A 22,135-nucleotide genomic window follows, 5' to 3' on the forward strand; every position below is an offset into this window, starting at 1 on the left:
GATGAATGCTTCAGTAATGTGGCTGCAGGAGTCACTTATATAGCAGTACAAAAGGGTTTGGGGGGATGCACATTTTTCACCATGAACGCAGTGATTAGAGTGGCTTATGGGCCTGGGTCCTCCTCTCCATGGTTCACTAACCCACCCCCAAGACCACTTAAGCCACCTCTGTGCAACTCTACTATATGCCAGGCGCTGATGTTCTGGAGGCATATATGTAAAGTTGTTATTATGATTTTTATGGGGGTGGGGGGTGGCAGTGATCACTAGGGCAATGTGTGGGGGTCTGTACTTTGTGTCTGTAGTGCTTATCTGGTCACTTTGGATACTTTCTGTGGACTTAGTCCTGGTTTTAGATGGCCTAAGTCACGATATCCAAGTTCTGTCTTGGCAGTGTTGTAAAACTTTCGGTTATACATGCAGTATAAATAAGTCTTGGACGGCCATCGTCCCGCCCAAATCCCGACCTCAACACTCCTCCTGAAATGCCCTTTTTAGTTCTGGCACAGGAAGCAGATTTTTGGGCACAGGACTTGCTGGTGTCGATGCCGATGCAGAGGCTACACTGGAAGTAAGAGGGTTCAGGTGGGTTGGGGGATCTCAGGTTGCGGCGGGGGGGGGGGGGGGGTGGGGGGTACCCGATGGCGGCGGTGGGGTGCCGGATCGCAGGGGGGAAGGTGCCGGTTCGCGGGGGGGGGGGGGGGGGGGGAGTGTGCTCGTACAGCAAGGCAAGCTCGGTTTACTAGGCACCAAGTTTGCGAATGTTTTGCTCGTCTTGCAAAACACTCGCAAACCGGTGCACTCGTAAACCGAGGTACCGCTGTAAATGTATTTATTTAAATTTAAAAGAATTAATAGTCTGTTTAAAAATTAAGTGGATTACAACTATACATACATAAACTATTAAATAAACATAGTAACATTAAAAGCACAAACAAAAATTTTAAACTGTATGTTGCTGCTTGTCTCTTATTTCCTGCTATATAAGCCTGTAAATCCAGCAACCTAATCCACAATAGGACATTGCCTTCTATTCCATAGCCGTTTAATTTCTTCAAGAGTGTCTCTTGAGGGACTTTTATCACTTTGAACATTGTCTCCAAATTCCTGATCTTTCAAGTCAGTCATTGGATAGGGTTTGTACCCTGATTTCAGCAAGATGAAAAAACAAAAAAATCAATGATGGCAGTGAATGATGAGATCATTCACTTGTGAACCTGACTCAACCCTGCTTGCCAATGGAGCAAAATGATGCTACTAAGTGGTACATTTCATGTTATATTCACATTTTTTATTGCTTGTTGATGGAGATCGAAGTGTCAGAAGACCTGGAAGCAAGTGTTGGCTATTAGAGGGCAAAGAGAAATGGAGGGATAGGGGGAGCTCAAAAGATGTCTCAAATGTTAAGAGCAAAAAAAAAAAAAAAAAAGCCACCTGGAGATCCTTCTTGTTAAAAATTAGTGTGCCTAATACTGCTGATATGCTAAACATTAACCACTAATCCCCAACTTGATGCTAAATTTACCATAGCCCCCTGGACTCACTATTATTTACCCCTTAGATAAGAAAAAAAATTGGATAAAAGCTAAATGAGCCTTTCTGAATGTGTTTGTGCATGCACTTATGACCAATTTCACAAGGTTTCTCACCCATCTAAAAACAGTGAATCAGTTACTATTTAAAAAAGGTAGACTAGGCTGAGAGACCAAGTAGCTATCTATTTTGAAGCTATTCTATAAATATACATAGGTGTCTAGGTATATTTATATAATAGCAGCAAAAAAACTTCCAAAATTATAGTTAAAATGCAGCCACGTATATTTACATCTGTTTTAGAGCTGATGTTAAGTGTACACAGCTGAAATATGTATGCAGAGCATATTTTAGAAGTTACATGCTTACTTTATGACTCCACTCTGGTTCCAAATCTAAACCATACTTGGGTTAATTTTGTATATATACAAGGTTTATACATGAAAACCTTTATAAAATTACCCCTTATAAGACTAACATACAAGCTGTTAGAGAACATTTATTAATCACATCTTAGGCTTTCAAGTTTTGTTGGGAAAAGATTTGCTTTTTTTTTTTTTTTTTTTGATAATTACCTTATTCTTCGTAATATTTTCTTTAGGCCGTTCTCTTTCCTTAGCTGTGTCCTCAAGGGCAGTAGGTGGGACACTGACCCTTCCCTGGAACAAGTTACTATTCGCATCTTCATCCACAAAGAGATCAGCTATGGGGTTATTGTAAGAGGACACACCAATAAATCAAAAGCAAATCTGAGGCAGTACTAAACTGCACTAAAGCATACATTTAGCAAATATGATATTATTACAAGGAAGAACTTTTGACAGCTAGTCTATAAGTGCTCTTGGCTTTTTACATCACCAGGACCAGCACTTGTATGACTTTTCCCCAAACTCTTGTCTCATTTGATTCTAACAAGTTAGGGACTTTTTGTTTCTGAGGAACCGATTTCTCACTGTTTGGTTATCTGTATTTTGTTCTCTTTTTGCTCAACCTGGTCTGTACCTGGTGAGTCAGGTCACAGCCTATACAGTCTGAGCTAGGGCAGTTTTCTGTAGTTTTCCTTGCTTTACTTCTCTTTCGGATTTCTATACAGCTGTCCCTTGGTCCTCAGTTCACCCATTCACCTCTCATTAATGTCTGGAATTTTTACTCCAGACGGGATGAGCGCTTCGGCCAGTTTGTATGATAATATTTATTTTCTTGAAGGCCAACTCTCCCACCATCCCATTCTGGTTAACTTGGAGGTCACCCATGTGTGAGAATATGCTGCCTGCTTGTCCTGTGATAAAGCACAATTACTTACCGTAACAGGTGTTATCCAGGGACAGCAGGCAGATATTCTCACAATCCACCCTCCTCCCCGGGTTGGCTTCTTAGCTAGTTTATCTTAACTGAGGAGACGTGTACCCTGCGTTGGGCGGGAAGGCACTCGCGCATGCAAGATGCGGGCTATCACAAACCTTCTAAAGTTTTAAAGTGGCGAAGCACTTTTAAAGTGGTCCGTACCGGGGCTCCGTCGGTGACATCACCCACGTGTAAGAATATGCTGCTTGCTTGTCCTGGGATAAACCAGGACACTGTTGTCAGCAGTGCGTGTGTGAGCAGTATGGAGTGTTTGTGCCGTACCCCTCCTGAAGAAGCCAGCGGGTGAAACCTAGGTTGGGGGGTCGGTATTGTGAATAAACGGAGGAGCCCGGAACAGTTATGTGTATCATCCACACCATTCAAAGTTAAGTTGCTGTCAAATTTATTATTTTCTTTTCTTCAAGTTTATGTGCTGTTATTTAGTCTTTGTTTGGTGGAGGAGACTGTGAACAACAATGATGGTCTCCTTAATAGCTGCTCCGTGAACTTGTTTCACCGGACCTCAGCTGTGGGTCTGAGTGTTCACTTAACCACATCAACTTGTGTTGTAATTTGTGCTTGAAGTAAAACAAAGGTGATTAGTACAACAATACTAAACGAGTACCATGAGCTGCTGCTAGAGGTTGGGCAGCTGTGCTCTTTTAGCAGCCACAAGGGGCAAGAGCAAATGGTCTTCGCTCCTGCTCGCATCAACCCCACTGGACCAGCATGTATATTAGGGAGGCCTGTGGGAGGGAAAGACAACTGATACAGGGGATGGAAGGAGGTTTGTGACTCATGGGTTGGAGGGAGGGGGAACTTTCTTGGGGGGGATCAGGGAACTTAAAAGTTATTTGGGCCCTGGCTGAATATCGGCTAGGACCCACATAGGCTCCAGCAGCCAGGGCCCTTTCAGTTTTCCCCAGATATTTAGTGCTAGTGCCAGTGAGGGTAGGCATTTAAAAAAAAAAAAAAAGATGACCGCCCCAGGATGAATATCAGTTGGTATGTTTTAAATGGTGTTCCTGTATGTTCTGAAGATGTCCTGTTAGGTGTCTCAAATGTTCTGCTATTCAATGATTTCATGCAGCCTCTCTGGTTTCTAGGTTATTCCTAATATACAAGAAACTGCTACATATGTAAGTCTTATGCACATTCATTCTGGAAACCTTGAAAACATGACTATAAGTAGATTCCTGCCCAGCCAATGGAGAGAAAGCCTTGCCATGAGAAGGAAAGATCTGCTGATTACAGAAGAGACTGCACAAATATAAAAAATCCACAGCTAAAGTGGAATGTACACAACATAACATCCTATAGGCCATACACAAAAAATTACCAGGATTTGAAGTTTTGGTATTTGAGTCACCAAAAATGTCATCATCATCAAAAAGACTGGAACTTCCTGCTTGCTTAGGAACCATGTCATGTTTCCGTGCCACTGGTTTCTTTTTTTCTTTCTCTGCTAGAACTGAAGAAGACCTAAAGACATCCTCACCACCTGTGATAAAAAGGAAAGTAGAAAGTTTTGTGACTATGCAAGGGAACCTTGGCACCCAGATGCTAGTAGAGCTCAGCACGCTGTTATCTAGTCATCTAGCTTGTGGCACCCAGCTACAGAATTGCGACCCGAAAGGGTAATTCTGTAACTGGATGCACACATTTACCTGCCACTTGCACCTATAAATTTACAGAATACTAGCACTTTAGCGGTTAAGCATACACTTGCACATGCTAGCAGGCAATTATGCGCTATTCTGTAAGGGTAAATATTAAATTTTATAGCATGTAAATACAAAGGCTGTACACATAGGCAGTTAATGGATGGGACCCTTATTTTTATATGCAACATATAATATAGCAAGTTATGTGGGCCCTTGCCACATTTATGTATTGGAAGATTAGGTTCTTACCTCATTAATCTTCTTTCTGTTATACTACATAGGATTCTGTGCTGTAACTGTTGCTTCCCTGTAGTTACGAACTTTGCAGAAGGGTGTCACTAAAATCTTCCAACTCCTCTTCAGCGGTGGAGAATAGCGCTCCCTTCAGTTAGTGCCAAAGCAATCAAACTCCACTGAAACAGAGAAGAAAAGGAGGGACATAGGGAGCTTCACCAGCAACAAACCAGATTCTGTTCCATTCTATAACTTAAGACAAGAGAACAATGATTTAACTACAATCAACAATAAACCACAAATTAACCTGAGCAGCAAGGAACCAGCTTGCTAAGTGCACCCAGGAAAACCCCTCAAACCCCCAAAGGATAAAGGGAATAGGTGTCTTCATGTTTCTGTAATTGTCTCTTATGAATCTTAAAGACAGGAGAAGTAGTCTTATAAGGGACACTGGCAATGTCTGAGAAAGAAATCAGGCAAATCAAAAATCTGCATGGGGTGGGCCATACAGAATCCTGTCTTATAACAGAAAGAAGATTAATGAGGTAAGAATCTAATCTTCCATTCTGCTGCAAAGACATAAGATTCTGTACTGTAGATAATGTACCAAAGCAGTGGCAGACGTTTAGGGAAGGACTAACGAGTCTGCCCACAGTACTGAGAACCCAAAAGTGGCATCCTCTTGAATCACCATATCCACTCTAGAACCTCGTAAAGGTGAGGAGAATAGACCAGGTAGTTGCTCTACAGATTCTATCAGGTACAACAACCCATGATTCCACCCAAGAAGCAGCCATGTCTATAGTTGAACGAGCTGCGATAGAAATTGGGGGCCGTTTCCTATAAACAATATAGGAAGAAGAAATTGCCATACGAATCCATTTAGCACTCGATGCCATAGAAGCTGGTTTGCCTTGCCTTGACTGACTGGTTAGCACAAAAAAGGTGGAAGGAGAGCTGGGAATCATTGGTCCTCTCCAGGTAGTGGAGTAGGACTCTTCGCATATCCAATCTCAACAAAATCCAGTCCTGCTTTGCCAAATTGGTGGAGTGAAAGGTAGGTAAAACGAATCTCTTGATTGACAGAAACCACCTTCATCAGAAAGGAAGGTACCGTCCGCAGAGAAACACTGGACTCCATAAACAGAAGAATGTTTCTTTACAGGAGAGAGCTTGTATCTCTGAGATCCGCCTCGTAGAAACAATGGCAACCAAAAACAGATTTGACTGTAAGATTCAAGAGGGATGCATCCAGCAGAGACTCATCTGGAGCCCAAGAGAGACAAACAGAGCAACAACATTAAGATTCCAAAACTAAAGCAGTTGATGCAATGGAGGATGCAAGTTGAGTGCCCTACTCAAGACTCGTGTGACAGCTGGGTGGGACACCAGCAACTGTATAGCCATCTGAACCTTGAGAGATGAGACTGCTAGGCCTTTTTCTAGTCTGACCTGCAGGAATGCTAGAATCACTGGGATGGAAGCCCTATCAGATTCCACTTGCACCTTTGCACACCATAACTGAAAAGCTTTCCAGGACCTGATGCCTGACTGCATCTCCCCGCTTCGGCCCGATAGGCATGCAACGGGACGGGTGGAAGTGAGATGATGTAGCCAGCACCCTTTGAGACACTGACAAGCCTCCTAAGGGTGCCTAATAGCCTGCACTCAACTCCTGCTTAACAGTAGGCGAGACAACTTCAGGGATGGCCATGAGCTCCAAAGAAAACTAAGCAGGCTGGCTAACAGGTACCCACTGGGATTGGCTTATCACCTACAGACTGAAGTTTGTATTCTCAATGCAGGCAAAGCTCACAGCACAAGAATCCCGAAAAATAAGGACTAAAAACACCAAATAAAATAACAAAGAGAGAGCAGAATACCACAACTAGAGAGCACAGTGAAGTATAGCAGAGGCACAGAGAAAAAATTCGGAGTAGATTCCATCTGCAGATGGCATGCGGCCATGGGGGCACTACCCATCTGTCTGAATGTCCCGCCTATTGCACCGGAAATAATTGACTGGGGGCAGTAGAAAGCAGGGAGGAGGAGGGGGAACTGAAAACAGTGATCAGTATTTTGCTGCAATGAAGCAAAGTAGATGGAAAACTCTTGGTTCAGCATACCATCTCTACTGCACTAGAATATTAATTCATTGTAAAAGAGAATTTTGGCTGTACAAAGACCTGAAAGATTTCCATGAGAGGAGTAAGATGTTTGTCTCATTCAGTAGACTTAGGGGTCATTGCCTGAGTGAATGTGAGCCACACTTACTCTTTCCATCTGCTAAAATTATGGACATCCTCATATTATTGCACTTAATTTTAAAATTAATTTAGGGGTCGTGTATTGCACATTACCTGTTGCACGGCACATAGGAATAAAATATAGTCTGAGGCAAACAATGCAAGGCAACAGCATTACCTGGTGCCAACCATTAGTAAAAGACCCCCTTAAAAAGTTTTCTTTAGATTCATTTTTAATTGATTTATCTATACTTAATTATAACAAGCTAGCCTTTAAGTAAAAACTACAGGTAAATGAATCATACCTGGGAAAAGTGACACAGCACCCACAGGCACCTTCTTTAATGGACTGGATGGCTTTTGTTCTTTATCTATTGAAAAATATATATATATTATATACCCATGAATATCTATACAGCTTCTTTCTGAATTTAATTCACTGGTGACTAGCTTGAATATTATATATAACTGTAGTCATTAATATATATTGAGGGCAATTTTGAAACAGACTTTAAGACTTGCAATCAGACCACAATATCATTCTAAAATGAAGCTCCTTCAGCCATTTCTCTCTAAAAATCCACCCAATGTAGAAGTATGAGCATATGAAACAATAAATTGAAATTTTAAGCTAAAACTTTCATGCATACTTTGATCTGTCTAGCAGTTCATACCATGTATATTTTATCCATTGAAGGTGGATTTTCTTTCAAAGGATTTTCTTCTAGATAAACTAATGCTTATCCTTTTCCCTTGGTTCCACAAAATGATTTCTCACCTGCAATTTACTAGTTGACCTTTACTTTCTATACAATTTAGGGTTGTCCAGAAAAACCTAAAGTTGGAAAAACTGTGTGACTTGAAGTTTTTCCTATGAATCTGATTTTGCTTGATCAGAAAATAATTTTAAAAAATTTTTTAAAGCCCATTCTGGGTTTGCTCAAAGCCACTGATTACACAAAGCTCAATTTTTCTTAAAATTTGCTATTTTTGCTTAATGGAGCAAATTTCTTGGTATTATAGCTATAACTTTTATGTTTTCACACTCAGCATTGATGAAAAAAAAAATTTTATGCAAAAACTAGCAGTATTTTATTAAATAACCCTTCAATATCTGCACTTTATTGTGGAATATAACAAAAATTTGACATACTTTGCTAATAATGCTGAGGAGGAGCCAGCTGTCCTGGTACATCTTTTTCCTCTTCCTCCCCCTTTCCTATCCAGTTGTCTTAACATCTCTCTCCTTCCCTCCTACCCCCTCTCATAGTCTGGCATCTCTATCTGCCCCTTCCCTTTCTTCAACTCCTCCATCCCCACGGTCCAGCATCCAGGGCTATGGAGTCGGTAGATAAATGTTTCGACTCCGACTCCTCAGTTTTTTGTACTTCAGACTCCGATTCCGACTCCAGGTACCCAAAATTTCCTCTAACTCTGACTCCTCGACTCAGACTCCACAGCACTGGTTAATTTTCAGATTGTTAAAATGGAATGTCAAGTTGAGAGAAATGAGCATTTTTGACACCACCTTCTTTTTGCTTTTAATCAAGGTTCTAAGGCCGCAGAAGCTGCTCGCAACATTTGTGCTGTGTATATAGTGGGTGCTATAGCTGAAAGAATCGCTCGTGATTGGTATGCCAAGTTCAAAAATGGAGTCGGTAGATAAGTGTTCCTACTCCGACTCCTCAGTTTTTTGTACTTCTGACTCCAACTCCAGGTACCCAAAATTTCCTCCGACTCAGACTCCTCGACTCCGACTCCACAGCCCTGCCAGCATCTGTTACCCTCCCCACCCCAGGATCCAGTGTGTGCTCATACTTCTTCCCGGTGGTGCTGCTCTAATTCTTTGGGCCGCAGGCAGTGTAAGTGAAGTAAACATGCTGCCTCCTGCGACCTGAAAGCTTTCTCTCTGCAACTGCTTCCCACCTATTCAGGGGCAGGAAGCAGTAACAGAGGAAAAGCTTCTGGATCACAGAAGACAGCATGTTTACTTCATTCATGCTGCCTACAGCCGAAAAGATCGAGCAGCACTGCTGGAAGAATGGTGAGCAAGCATTGGATCTCACGGGGGTGGGGGTAAGGGACTCCAGATAGGTGTGCAGGCCTTGCAATGAAGATGAAGGGGGGGGGGAGGGCAGGGCAGGGGGCCTTGCAATGTAGGATTTCCAGATGTCCAGTCTCTCTGGACAAAAATAGCAAAATAGAAAAGTCGCCCAGACTCCCTTCCAAGTCCTCAAAAAGAGAACATGTCCAGGGAAAACCAGACATCTGGTAACACTAGGCATTTGAAAGGGAAGGAAATGAGAGATGTGCTCTGAATAGGCAAAAGAAGAAGAAAGTGTGAAGGGGGGGTTGATTGGCTTCTTGTGAGTGTTTGCTAGTGGCTCCAGGAGGTGGCAATAAACGATACCTAGGACAAATAGAGGCAACTGACACACGGACCAACGAGTAGGAATTAAAAAAACCCACCAACAACAACAAACAACTGCAAGGAAGAAACAGGATAGTAGAAAGGCCATGCCCCATTACCCAAAGAAGAGCTGGAATCACTAAAAGAAGAAACAAAGTGGGTAGTGGTAGGGGTTGTAAGGAACTCAAACCCTGTGGGGTACATGAGGAGAAATGAGCAGCTGCAGTGACATCATGTGAACCATCAACAGTCCCTCACCCCCCTTCCTGCATTGAAAGAGAAAAAGAGCAATCTGGCGATAGGACTCAAGCCTTGCCAGTAGTGAAAGAGGAAATGCATGGTGGCAAAATCAGCTGTGAGCTAACAGTGACTCGAACCTTAGAACCTGAAGATACTTGAATCCTAATCACAAACTACAGCAGGCCCTCAATATTCGCAGGGGGTTAGGTGCAGAGCCGGTCTGCGAATAGGGAAAAACCGCAAATAAGTTTTTGGACCGGCTCTGACCCATCCCAGCCTCCCTCCTGTGTCCCTGACCTTACCTGGTGGTCTAGTGGTGATGAGGGGCAGGAGCGATCTTCCTACGCTCCTGCCCCGTGCAGAGCCATCATGAAAATGGCTGTCGTGAGTTCCCGTTGTAGTCTCGGCAGTCATTTTGATGACGGCTCTGCACGGGGTAGGAGCGTAGGAAGATAGCTCCTGCCCCGTGTCACCGCTAGACCACCAGGTAAGGTCGGGGACACAGGAGGGAAGTAAGATCTGGGGGCAAAAAATCCGGCACAAAAAAAATCACAAATAACCAAATCGGGAGGGGGAGCTGAACTATGCAATTCTATTTTAAAAATGTCTCTTTTCAAACTACCAGTGAAGGCTTTAAAAGAAAAGCGTTAACTAATTCATCCTTACTTTCATTCACTATGAACTTGGCTTCTTTTTCTTTATCATCTTGTTTTGGAGCCTCAGCAAAAAGATCACTCTGGTTAAAATAAAAAAAGGTACAGACAACAGATATGAAACAATTAACTTTTTATAAAGGAATTCAGAGGTACCAATTAGAGCAGATGTTCTCAAACCTGTTTTGAGGAAACCCAGTCAATTAGTTTTCAGAATACCCATAATGAATATGCATGAGAAATATTTGAAGGCAAAAGCAGCAGTGCAGATTTAGGAGCCTCTGAATTAGCATGCAATGACAATTCATCTTTGAAACTTAGGCTTCTTAAGCCTCATTCTGTTATAAGGCTCTGCAGTTTCCTGACTTGGGGCCTGATGCACAACATTCCAGTGCCATGTGAAAAATTACAGTGGCGGGAATTCTTTTTCCCAACAGACAATGCTCAGCACAAATAGCATGAACATGTTATTCATGTGGAACATGCTATTCATGTGGAGCAGTGCCAGTAAAAGGGGGAGGAACTGTGCCCTTGCTTGATCAGAAGAGCAATCGCTAGCACAGCTCCTCATACTTAAAACAACAACAACAAAAAAAAAAAAACCCACCACCCACCACCATTCTCAGCAGCTAACCCAGTTAGGGATAAAACTAGTTAGTTATGCAGATGATTTTACGATCATCATCCCATTTGTTAATTCTATCTCTGAAACTATTCCTAAAGCTTCAGAAGCCATAAACGTGATGGAGCACTGGATGACAACCTTTAGGCTCAAACTTAATTCAGAAAAGACAACTTTCTTCGTTGCTTCGCCACATCCGCTTGACACCAAATCACCACTATGTATCAATAATCTTAATTACCCTATCCAACCTACCATAAAGATACTAGGTGTAACTTTGGATCAGTGCCTAACCATGAGAGACCAGGTGGACTCCTTGATCAAAAAGGGATTTTTCACTCTCTGGAAACTCAGATCCATTAAAGCTTATTTTGATACAGCGGCATTCAGAACCCTAGTCCAATCCCTCGTACAGAGTCTACTTGACTACTGTAACATCACCTATTTAGCAATTTCCCAAAAGAACATGCAGCGTTTACAATTGATGCAAAATGCAGCGGTCAAACTGATCTTTGGGCTGAGGAAGTTTGACCACGTGACACCCTACTACCGGCAGCTGCATTGGCTGTCAATGGAAGCACGCGTAAAGTTTAAATTTGCCTGCTTCTGCTTCAAAGCACTACACGGACTTGCCCCTAAATATATAACTGACCTTTTCGTCTTCTCAGCCAACAGACACAAGAGAAGCTCACATTCCAACTTAGTTTCCCCCCCAGTGAGAGGTTGTAAACTGAAAAAACACCATGAACATCTTCTCTCGCACCAAGCAGTATCATGGGGTAAAGACCTAGAACAATTGCTTTCGCCCACTACTTATGAGGAATTTAGGAAACGTCTGAAAACACACCTGTTCCTAAAGTATCTAGACAACTGATCCTCTCTTCTCTCTCCCCTCTATAGCGATTAACTTGTTCTATTGATCACTCTCTCCTCACAAATGGATTTCCTGTCCTATTAACCCTCTTTCTTCCTCCCCTCTTAAAGTCAATCAATTTGTACCTTTGCTTAATCTTTGTAAACCGCATAGAACTTCACGGTATTGCGGTATATAAGCTGTTATTATTATTATTATTCTCCTTTCTTCTCAGTTGATTTGTGGCTTCCCCTGCAGACTCCGAAGCTGCAATCAGCAGGGCAAGGCCTTAGGCCCATTCCAGTGCATCTCAGGATATTCCAGGAAGGGGAAAGCCTGCCATTTTGAAGAGGCAGGCCTGCTGGCAGGATTGAGTTGGCATCCCTCTGCTAGTCTTCCAAATAAGGTACAGGGGGTGGGGTTGGGGTGTCAGGGGCCATAGAGCCTGCCAGGTGGGAGGGAGGAGGAATGGTCAGTTCCTTAAGCTGGGGGGGGGAACATTTATTTAAGGAGGGGCCAGGTCTTTGAGGGGGGCTTGGTCCATCCAGCCCTCTAGATCAGTGGTATTCAACCCAGTCCTCAGGGACCACCTGGCCAGTCGGATTTTCAAAATCTTTGTCATTCATATTCATTGTGGATATCCTAAAAACCTGACTGCCATGGCATGACGGGGGGGGGGGGGGAGGGGTGAAGAGCAAGCAGAAATTAGTGGGGGAGGGGGATGTTTCCTCCCAGCTGATTCTTGGCTTCCCCTACTGGCAGAGCCCTAATCGGCTTATTGCAGCTCCAGAGTCAGCAGGGGAGCCATGAATCATCTGGGAGGGAAGGAGAATGGCAGCAGGTGTTTGCTTTGTTTTTTAAAGAGGCACAGCTATTGTGCTGCAGAGTAGCCAGAAATTAGTGACCCTAAAAGGGATTCCCTTTTGAGCATCGCTGGGAGAGCTCATTTAAATACTAATGAGCTCCTAACAATGCATTTACTTAGGTTTCTTGGTGGTTGCTACTACGATGGGTAGCAGCCACAGAGAACCCTTTGCAAGTAAGACTGGTTAAAATCAATCTTACTTGCAAGGAAACCTTTTGTGCATCAAGGCCTTGCTCTCTTTCAGCATGTTAGTAATTTCCTAATTTTAACTAAACATTGTTATGATTTTGGAGCAAAAAACCTATATTTTGAATCTGAATATTTGCATCTGTAGTGATCCCATTTTTAGTTTACCAACCTCATTATCATCATCAAATAGTCCTCTCCCTCCACTGAAAAGGCCACCTTTGTCACTGAAGGGTGAGAAATCCTCATCTGTCAGTTTAGGAGGTTTAAACATATCATCATCTTCATCTAGCGGAAAAAAAACCCCAAATGAAATAACCAATATACTCAGTGATTGTAAAACATATCAAAGAAGAGACAAGTTAATCTAATCATGCATTTTTAATGGGTATAACTTATGGGCAGACTGGATGTTCAAGTCTTTATCTGCTGTCATTTACTATGTTACTAAGAGAAAAATCATTGCTTATTTTAATTAAAACTGGATACTTGCATTCCACATTGACCCAAAAAATGAGTTCAAAGCAAATAATAAAAACAAACATATCAAATACAGAGCAATAAAAAAAATGAAAAATAATGAAAAAATAAAACCACTGTTACTCAACAAAATGCATTCCAATATCTCTCCTTGTGATCACTTAATCCTCCAATGCCTTGGATACAAACTTATATTGTAAGCCCTCCAGGAACAGGAAAATACCTACTGTACCTGAATGTAAAATGCCTTTAGCTACTAACAAAAAAGTGTAAGCTAAATCCAAAAATCAAAAAAGAAAGCATATCAAACAAGAAATGCATTAAAAATACAAGTACATGTATACACAAAAAAGCAGATATTCTCATGTGTCTGGGGGTGATGTCATCCGCTGAGCCTGGTATGGATAGTTGGCCGAGACAGGTGGGATCCCTCCTGTCTTTTGTCCAAGCAAACTCTTATCAATTTTTTTTAAAAATCTCCCTGCGTACCTTTTTGAATCCCTGATGGTCCAGCGGTGTACTGGGCATGAGTGAGTTTTCCGCGTTCCTGCCCCACGCTGAGCCCCTTCCTGAATGGCCGCCTCATATTCTGGCGGCCCAGCGGTATACTGGGCAAGAGTGAGCTTTCCTCGCTCCTGCCCGGCAATGAGTCGCTTGCTGAATGGCTGCACAGAGTTCTCGCGGGACTCATGAGAACTTGCAGCAGCCATTTAGTGAGCGGCTCAGTGCCAGGCAGGAGCAAGGAAAACTCGTTCATGCCCGATACACTGCTGGGCCACCAGAATTCAAGGCAGTAATTCAGGGAGGTGCTCGGTGCGGGGCAGGTGTGCACTCCTCCCGGTATACACACTGCTGGACTACCAAGAATTCAAAAAGGTAAGCGGGGGTAGGCGGGAGGGAGGTAAAAAAAAATAAAAATTGGCATAGTCGGATGGGACAGGAGGGAGCCCTCCAGTTCTGGCCTACCAGGTCATATAGCAGGCCAGATGGAGGCCTGCAGGACATCAGGAGAGAGGGGGCGGGCTGGGTGCATAGCCTGGCAGGGAGGGAGAAGGAATAGGGTGGAGAGCCTGGCAGGGAGTGAGGGGGGTTGAGTGCAGAACATGGCAAGGGAGGTAGTGAGGGGGGGCAGAGCACAGATCCTAGCAGGGCACATGAATATTAACCCCCTGTCTTATATTCAAATAAACCTTTTTTCCTCCTTTTTTGGGGGAAAAAGGGTACCTCATCTTATACTCGAGTATATACGGTAAGTATTTCATGAATACTCTTGGTGTAGAAGCCAGCCCAAATGGGAGTACTTTGTATTGGAAATGGCGTGTTCCCACTCAAAAGTTAAGATATTTCCTGTGAGCTGGGAGGATGGGAATGTGCATGTAGGCTTCTTTGAGATCTAGAGAGCAGAACCAGTCATTTTTCTCTAACAGTGTAACAGAGTCCCAGAGAGACCATGCAAAACTTCTCCTTCAAAGTATTTGCTGAGAACACAGAAATCTAGAATTAGACGAAGACCTCTGTTATCTTTTGGTATGAGGAAATACTTTGAGTACAATCTTCGTCCTCTGTCCTGCAATTGTACTTGTTCAATGGAGCTGAGCTGAAGAATGGCTGAGAGCTCCTGGGGGAGGGTGATCTGATGGGAGTTGAAAGAGATGATTTGGAGGTCTTTTCAGTAGGTGAAGGGCATAACCTTGTCTCACTACTTTGAGGACCCAGTGATCTGTTGTTATAAGCGCCCCAGCATTGGTACAAGTGAGTGAGATGACCTCCTACAAGGAGAATCTAAAGGATAGGTTGTATTATGCTGGCTTGGCTCTCTAGGAAGGTCAAAAAGAGTGTTAAGATTTTGGCCGAGTCTACAATTGTTTGGGGCATCTTTGTGGAGGAGCTCTGGAAGACAAAGGGTGGAATATATCTGTGTTTGGGATAGTAAGAGGAGTGTTTATATTGTAAAAATGTTTTAGGCTTGGACAGCTTTGAAGATGCCAGTGTAGTCAAGTCCTCATGCCTTTTGATTTTTTTGGGTTGCCTCCTCTATTTTTACTTCAAATAACTTGTCCCCAAGATATGGAATACAGGCTAAACGCTCTTAGACACTGGCATTTAGGTCAGACACTTAGAGCCATGCTTGCCTTCTCATAGCGATGGATACTGCCAGTGCTCATGAGGTGACATCAAAGACAAGAGCATGCTATATATTTCCTCATTTCCAGAAAATCATTGGAGATATACTGAAATGCATTTAATTGGTCTTCAGGTATGTATTGTTCATAGAGAGACAATTTTTGAACCAGAGATTTCATATAAATGTCATGCAGAAATTACAACTGAGTATTCTACTAGCTAACATGGTATTTTGAAAAACTCTATGTCCAAATTTATCTAAGGTTCTGTCCTCTCTGCCGTAAGGAAGTTCTTTTTCACCCAGAGAGTGGTGGAGATCTGGAATGCTCTTTCTGAGTCTGTTGTAGGGGAAAACACCTTCCAGGGTTTCAAGACTAAACTGGACAAGTTCCTGCTAAACTGGGACGTATACAGGTGAGGCTGGACTCATTTTAGAGCACTAGTCTTTGACCTGGGGGTTGCTGCGTGAGTGGACTGCTGGGCACGATGGACCACTGGTCTGACCCAGCAGCAGCAATTCTTATGGTTCTTGAACTGCTTGCTTTCTTCAATGCAGAATCTACCAGGAGGGATTGGTGCTACAATTAAGGCGTATCAAATTCTGGGCAAGATTGTATTCTATAAAGTGTCCAGCTTGTGTGGAGCCACTGGGATTAGAAGGTGTGCTTCCCAGTTTTTGAACATAGTATCTTTCAAATTATGGAAAGAAAGTTTGAGACAATCCTTTGGCCATTAATCATAGTCTAAAGCATTGAAGAGCTCTGCTCTAGGCTCAGTCTCCAATTCCAATTTTATTGGCAGAGATTGTTCCATCTGCCTAATGAATTTCATAAAAGAGACTTTCGAGTGGTGACCTTCTGCAAGGAGATGGAGGAGATGGATCCAATGGAATTCCATAAGATTCTTCAGCAGATAGGTCCAGGTAATCAGAGAAGGAATAGTGAGATAAATCAGTCATATTTCTCAATGTCTTGCCTCCAAGATGGAGAACATTGAGATAGACATTGAAGTGAATGTCCAAGTTTTCAAGTTTATTCAAAACTGTCTATCCCGCACCAAGAGTAAAAACCATCTGGGTGGCTTACAATCTAAAATCATATTCCAAGATATAAAAGATTCACATGCACCTTGAGAGCTCACTGCCAGGTTCTTCTCCAAACCTTCTTGGAGAAACACAAGAATATCTCGAACGGAAGTTGTGCAGCACAGCATTCCTGAAACGACTTCCAAGCCTTCGCATAAGGAGCCATAGCCATAGCTTAAGTGTAACATGAAAAGGCTGAAGCTTATTCAAAACACAGCAGCCAAACTGATATTTGGTAAGAATCCATGATCACGTTACTCCTTTGTTGAAAGCCTTGCACTGGCTTCCAAATTTATTGGAGAATCCAATTCAAATAAGAACATAAGAAGTTGCCTCCGCTGAGGCAGACCAGAGGTCCATCCTGCACAGCGGTCTGCTCCCACGGCGGCCCATCAGGCCTAATTGCCTGAACAGTGTCCCTGACTAATTTTGTAACTGCCTCTAATCCTGTCCCTATTACCTACCTCTACTCCTATCTGTACCCCTCAATCCCTTTGTCCTCCAGGTACGTGCCCAGACCCTCTTTGAAGCCCTGTAGCGTGCTTCTGCTTATCACATCCTCTGGTAGCGCGTTCCATGTATCCACCACCCTCTGAGTGAAAAAGAACTTCCTGGCGTTTGTTCTAAACCTTTCCCCTTTCAATTTCTCTGAGTGCCCCCTTGTACTTGTGGTTCCCCGTAATTTGAAAAATCTGTCCCTGTCTACTCTTTCTATGCCCTTCATGATCTTGAAGGTTTCTATCATGTCTCCTCTAAGTCTCCGCTTTTCCAGGGAGAAAAGCCCCAGCTTCTTCAGTCTGTCAGTATATGAGAGGTCTTCCATACCCTTTATTAGCTTAGTTGCTCTTCTCTGGGCTCTCTCAAGTACCGCCATGTCCTTCTTGAGGTACGGCGACCAGTACTGGACATAGTACTCCAGGTGCGGGCGCACCATTGCACGATACAGTGGCAGGATGACTTCCTTCATCCTGGTCATGATACCCTTCTTAATGATGCCCAACATTCTGTTTGTCTTCCTTGAGGCTGTGGCGCACTGCGCCGACGCCTTCAATGATGTGTCTACCATCACTCCCAGGTCTCTTTCAAGGTTACTCACCCCTAGCGGTGATCCCCTCATTTTGTAAGTGAACATCGGGTTCTTTTTCCCTACATGCATGACCTTGCATTTTCCTATGTTGAAGCTCATTTGCCACTTTTTGGCCCACTCTTCCAGCGCTGTCAGATCTTTTTGGAGATTTTTGCAGTCCTCCTTGCATTCAACCCTGCTGTATAGTTTGGTGTCATCCGCAAATTTAATAACCTCACATTTTGTTCCTGCCTCCAGGTCGTTAATAAATATATTGAACAGGAGCAGTCCCAGCACCGACCCCTGCGGAACTCCGCTCGTGACCCATTGCCAGTCTGAGTAATGGCCCTTTATTCCAACCCTCTGTTTCCTGTCCGCCAGCCAGTTTTTGATCCATCGATGGACCTCCCCTTGCACCCCGTGGTTCCATAGCTTCCTTAGCAGTCTTTCGTGTGGTACCTTGTCGAAGGCTTTTTGGAAGTCAAGGTAAATGATGTCTATAGATTCCCCTTTATCCACCTGGCTGTTTACCCCCTCAAAGAAGTATAGTAAGTTAGTGAGGCATGACCTGCCCTTGCAGAAGCCATGCTGGCTCGGCTTTAGCTGCCCAGTGTTTTCGATGTGTTCCCAGATGTAGTCTTTAATCAGCGCTTCCATCATCTTTCCCGGGACCGAGGTCAAGCTCACCGGCCTGTAGTTTCCTGGGTCTCCCCTTGAGCCTTTCTTGAAGATGGGCGTGACATTTGCTATTTTCAAGTCTTTCGGAATCTCTCCAGTTTTTAAGGATAGGTTGCATATTTGTCTAAGTGGCTCAGCTATTTCGTTCCTTAGTTCCTTGAGTATCCTTGGGTGAATGCCGTCCGGACCTGGCGATTTGTCGCTCTTTAGCTTGTCTTATCTGCCAGCATAACATTTAAAATTCTATATGGGATTTTTTTCCCCATTGATCGCTCTTTTGTTTAATTCTCAACAGCCTCTGTTTTCCAGGGGAATTCATAAATATAAATTAGCCTTCCCTTCTATTAAGGGAATTAAAGCTTTAGGCAAGATCTGTCAATCTTTTGCCTTCTCCTTTGCAAAAATTTGGAATAATCTTCCTGCTGAAGTTAGATTAGATTAGATTAACTTTTTGGAAAACTTTAAAAATTCATCTATTTCAGAAATTTGAGAGATGCTAAAGAAACATAAGATCAGCCTTACTGGGTCAGACGAATGGTCCATTAAGCCTAGAAGCCTGTTCTCACAGTGGTCAATCCAGGTCACTAGTACCTGGCCAAAGCCCAAAGTGTAAAAAAACATTCCATGCTACTGATCCAGGGCACGCAGAGGCTTCCTCCATGTCTTAACAACAGACTATGGACTTTTCCTCCAGGAATTTGTCCAAACCTTTTAACCAGCTATGCTATCCGCTTTTACCACAACCTCTGGCAATGCATTCCAGAGCTTAACTATTCTCTGACTGAAAAAATATTTCCTCCTATTGGTTTTAAAAGTATTTCCCTAAAGTTTCATCAAGTGTCCCCTGTTCTTTGTAATTTTTGACGGAGTGAAAAATCGATCCACTTGTACCCGTTCTACTCCACTCAGGATTTTGTAGACTTCAATCATCCCAGATCTCCTCTGGAACCCTTTTTAAAAAATCGTACATTGCCTGTTGGATAGTTCGTCTACGTATAGTCCAGCGCTCAGCCTTTAGTCATGTGGCAACCATGAGGTCAGAAACACGGATGCTCCATTGCAAGATTGCAGCATTAAAGAACAATGTGCAGTAGTGTGCTTTCTTTGGGAAGAGGGAGTAAAACCTATAGAAATTCATCATCAGCTATCGACTCAGTATGGACATAGCACCATGAATCAATGAAAGGTTAATGAGTGAGTAAATAAATAAGTTTAAAGCAGGAAGAACAGGTGTAACTGACGAAAGTCAATCTGGTTGCACACACGCGCACATTGGCAGGGCAGATACCTTGATTAAAGAAGACCGATGGATAATGGTGTCTCAATTAGGTACAAATTTGGATATGAGCTATGGATTTGCATTTGACATAATGCATGATGATTTGGGATACAGGAAAGCCTGCACATGATGAGTTCCCAAACAGCTTACTGATCTGCACAAGCAACAGTGTTCAAAGGTTGCGACCTAGTTCCTGAGACAGTATAAAGAAGATCCAAGAATTCTGGAGAGAACAGTCACCGGCAACGAGACACGGGTGCATCACAGCAACCCGGAGAGTAAAAAACGAAGCATGATGAAGTAAAGGAAGTGGTGCTCATCTGGCTTTGGGAGCAGCCAAAAAACTTCTCTGTAGAAATGCAGAAGCTAGATGAATGATACAACAAATGCGTCATCTTCTAAGGTTGAGTGTGTGGAAAAGTGATATGTTCAATTTCTCACAGTTACTTCTATTAAAGTTGTTAAATGTATTTTGTCTTTAATTTTTGATTTGCCCTCTTCTTTACTTTATCATTCTAATATGACTTGGGAGATCTTGATAAAATTTTACTGCCTGGCATGCAAAAGTGAACTGAAAAAGTTAAAATATTTTGTGTTCTCATTCTTTTGTCAGGGTAACTATAAAATATGTTTTGTCCTTTAGCACTCAGTAATCACAACATCTAAATGCCAACAATCAGGCCTACTTAGGGATTAAGCTCAAGGGAACATTTACGCATTTCCTGAAACTGAGGTAGTGTCTAACATTATAATTTTAAAAAATGTTTCAGAATCTGGATTCATGTTTATTCTTGACGGCAATGAAACAGTGTTTTCTAGCCTTGCAGAACTTGTTATATAGAAAACAGTCTTACCATCTGTTGAAAATTTTCTTGCTTCTTTTTTCTCTTTGACTTGCTTTTTAGATTTGCTTTCTGCTTGGAGTACAGCTTGACAGAAATTAGAAATAAAACAAGCAATTACACACCTTTGTGATCACTCTATACATACTGCTAGACTCCTCAAGGTAGCTTCAAATAATGCTGATTTTTTTTATACAGCTGATTTTCTAAGGTGAGCAAAGTTGCTTACCTGTAACAGGTATTCTCAGTAGATAGCAGGTGAATGCAGCCACACTAATTGATGACATTACCATAGGAGCCAACATGCTAAAGTTGTCCTCTAGCTAAGCTAAGCTGAATTTTAGTCCATTATGAGCATGTACAAGGGTTCCTATACTAGAGGAGCCCACCAGTTAGGCCATTTGATCAGGCTGCCCTACAACTGTTGTTACTGAAGATGATGTTTGTCCACAGAGTAGGTGGACAGGAGAATGTGTATGCATTCCCCTGATGTCTACAGCAAACACCTGTTACAGGTACAAACACCTGTTATAGGTAAGCAACTTCACTTTTTTGAGATACACACAAATTTTACTTAGGAAGCATACTATGATATGGACTCATACTTGAAAAAAAGGACTTGCATGCTTTAGTAACATGCATTAGCAGCAGAAAAAAAGAATGCCACACCTGGGTTGATATTAAAATAAATCTTCTACAATTCAATGATACAGTCTGAAATTCAGAAATTGCTTTTTTCTGTTAGTGCTTATTCCCAGAGAAGGAAGAAAGATGTCTACTTTGTTAGCCACTGTTTATCACAGCAAGTGATGCTCAGGGACAATCATGGAAAAGGCATATCCCAGTCCACGGAGCCAGGAAAAGTTCCCCAAACCACCAAAATATGCAGTATAGTGGAAGATTTCTAAAATAAGGGAGATGGGAAAGACAAAGACAACCAGAATAAGGTAGTCTGCTCATCCTCCCCCACCTATTGCAATATCAGGTTCTACCTGATCTTTACTTATACCTTTACTTCCCCAGAGTTAAGGATTCTTTTTGATTGCCCTATACTTTCTTGAAAATGTGTTGATATTAGAGAAGACTTGACTATTACTTTAAGACTGATCATAGCTTTTCAAAGAGCCTAGTACTACTATAGTAATGCATAAGATACACAGAAACTTACATGCTTGGTTCTTATGCTCATTAGGTGCATCTCCTTTGATGCGTGCTGCCAACTCATCAGCAAAAGATGTTGGTCTTATTCTTTTCTACAAAATAAAAGCATTTACGGCAAAGTTCATAGCACTTTTAGCTAAAGCATTTAAGTGTGGTATCTATCAATCAGGTATTTATATTTTCAAAGTTTAGAGCACAAGGAAGCAGAACCAGAAGACTAGAACGAGAGAAAAATAGAATCACCAGAGAACAAAGGCAAGATAAATGATTTTATTTTTAGTTTAGTAAATGGGGAACTGGGATTTGATATACCACCTTTCAATGGGACAATCAAATTGAAATGTGTCAGTTTTGAAAATTTATATCTGCTATCAATATATTGCACTATATGGGAGAAAAAGTGAGGGGGGGCACTTTATGCAATTAAAAATTTTGATCAATTTACAGCCCTAGTTAAAGGATTTGAACCTGGGTCCCTTGGTTTAAAGTCACGAAACTAACTGCTAGGATGCCACTCTGCTCTGAAAAAGTGTCCGTGTAGCCATTCTTCTAAGAATAAAGCCACACAGAA

The 22,135-nt window shown here is 42.4% G+C and overlaps 1 protein-coding gene across 6 annotated transcripts in view; it reads right to left on the reverse strand.

Annotated features, from left to right (window-relative positions):
- Nucleotides 1–22,135, reverse strand: part of LOC117359122 (WASH complex subunit 2A-like) — a 151,786-nt gene that overhangs the window by 95,537 nt on the left and 34,114 nt on the right. For all 6 annotated transcript variants that reach the window (XM_033941320.1, XM_033941319.1, XM_033941315.1 and 3 more), the window contains exons 9-15: nucleotides 21,572–21,656; nucleotides 20,416–20,490; nucleotides 13,023–13,138; nucleotides 10,338–10,407; nucleotides 7,327–7,392; nucleotides 4,217–4,378; nucleotides 2,109–2,236 (exon numbers count right to left, since the gene is read on the reverse strand). In XM_033941320.1, coding sequence (XP_033797211.1) covers nucleotides 2,109–2,236; nucleotides 4,217–4,378; nucleotides 7,327–7,392; nucleotides 10,338–10,407; nucleotides 13,023–13,138; nucleotides 20,416–20,490; nucleotides 21,572–21,656 — 702 coding nt within the window. The remainder of the gene's footprint in view (nucleotides 1–2,108; nucleotides 2,237–4,216; nucleotides 4,379–7,326; nucleotides 7,393–10,337; nucleotides 10,408–13,022; nucleotides 13,139–20,415; nucleotides 20,491–21,571; nucleotides 21,657–22,135) is intronic.

The sequence above is a fragment of the Geotrypetes seraphini genome, chromosome 4 (assembly GCF_902459505.1).
Source record: "Geotrypetes seraphini chromosome 4, aGeoSer1.1, whole genome shotgun sequence".
Taxonomy (NCBI): domain Eukaryota; kingdom Metazoa; phylum Chordata; class Amphibia; order Gymnophiona; family Dermophiidae; genus Geotrypetes; species Geotrypetes seraphini.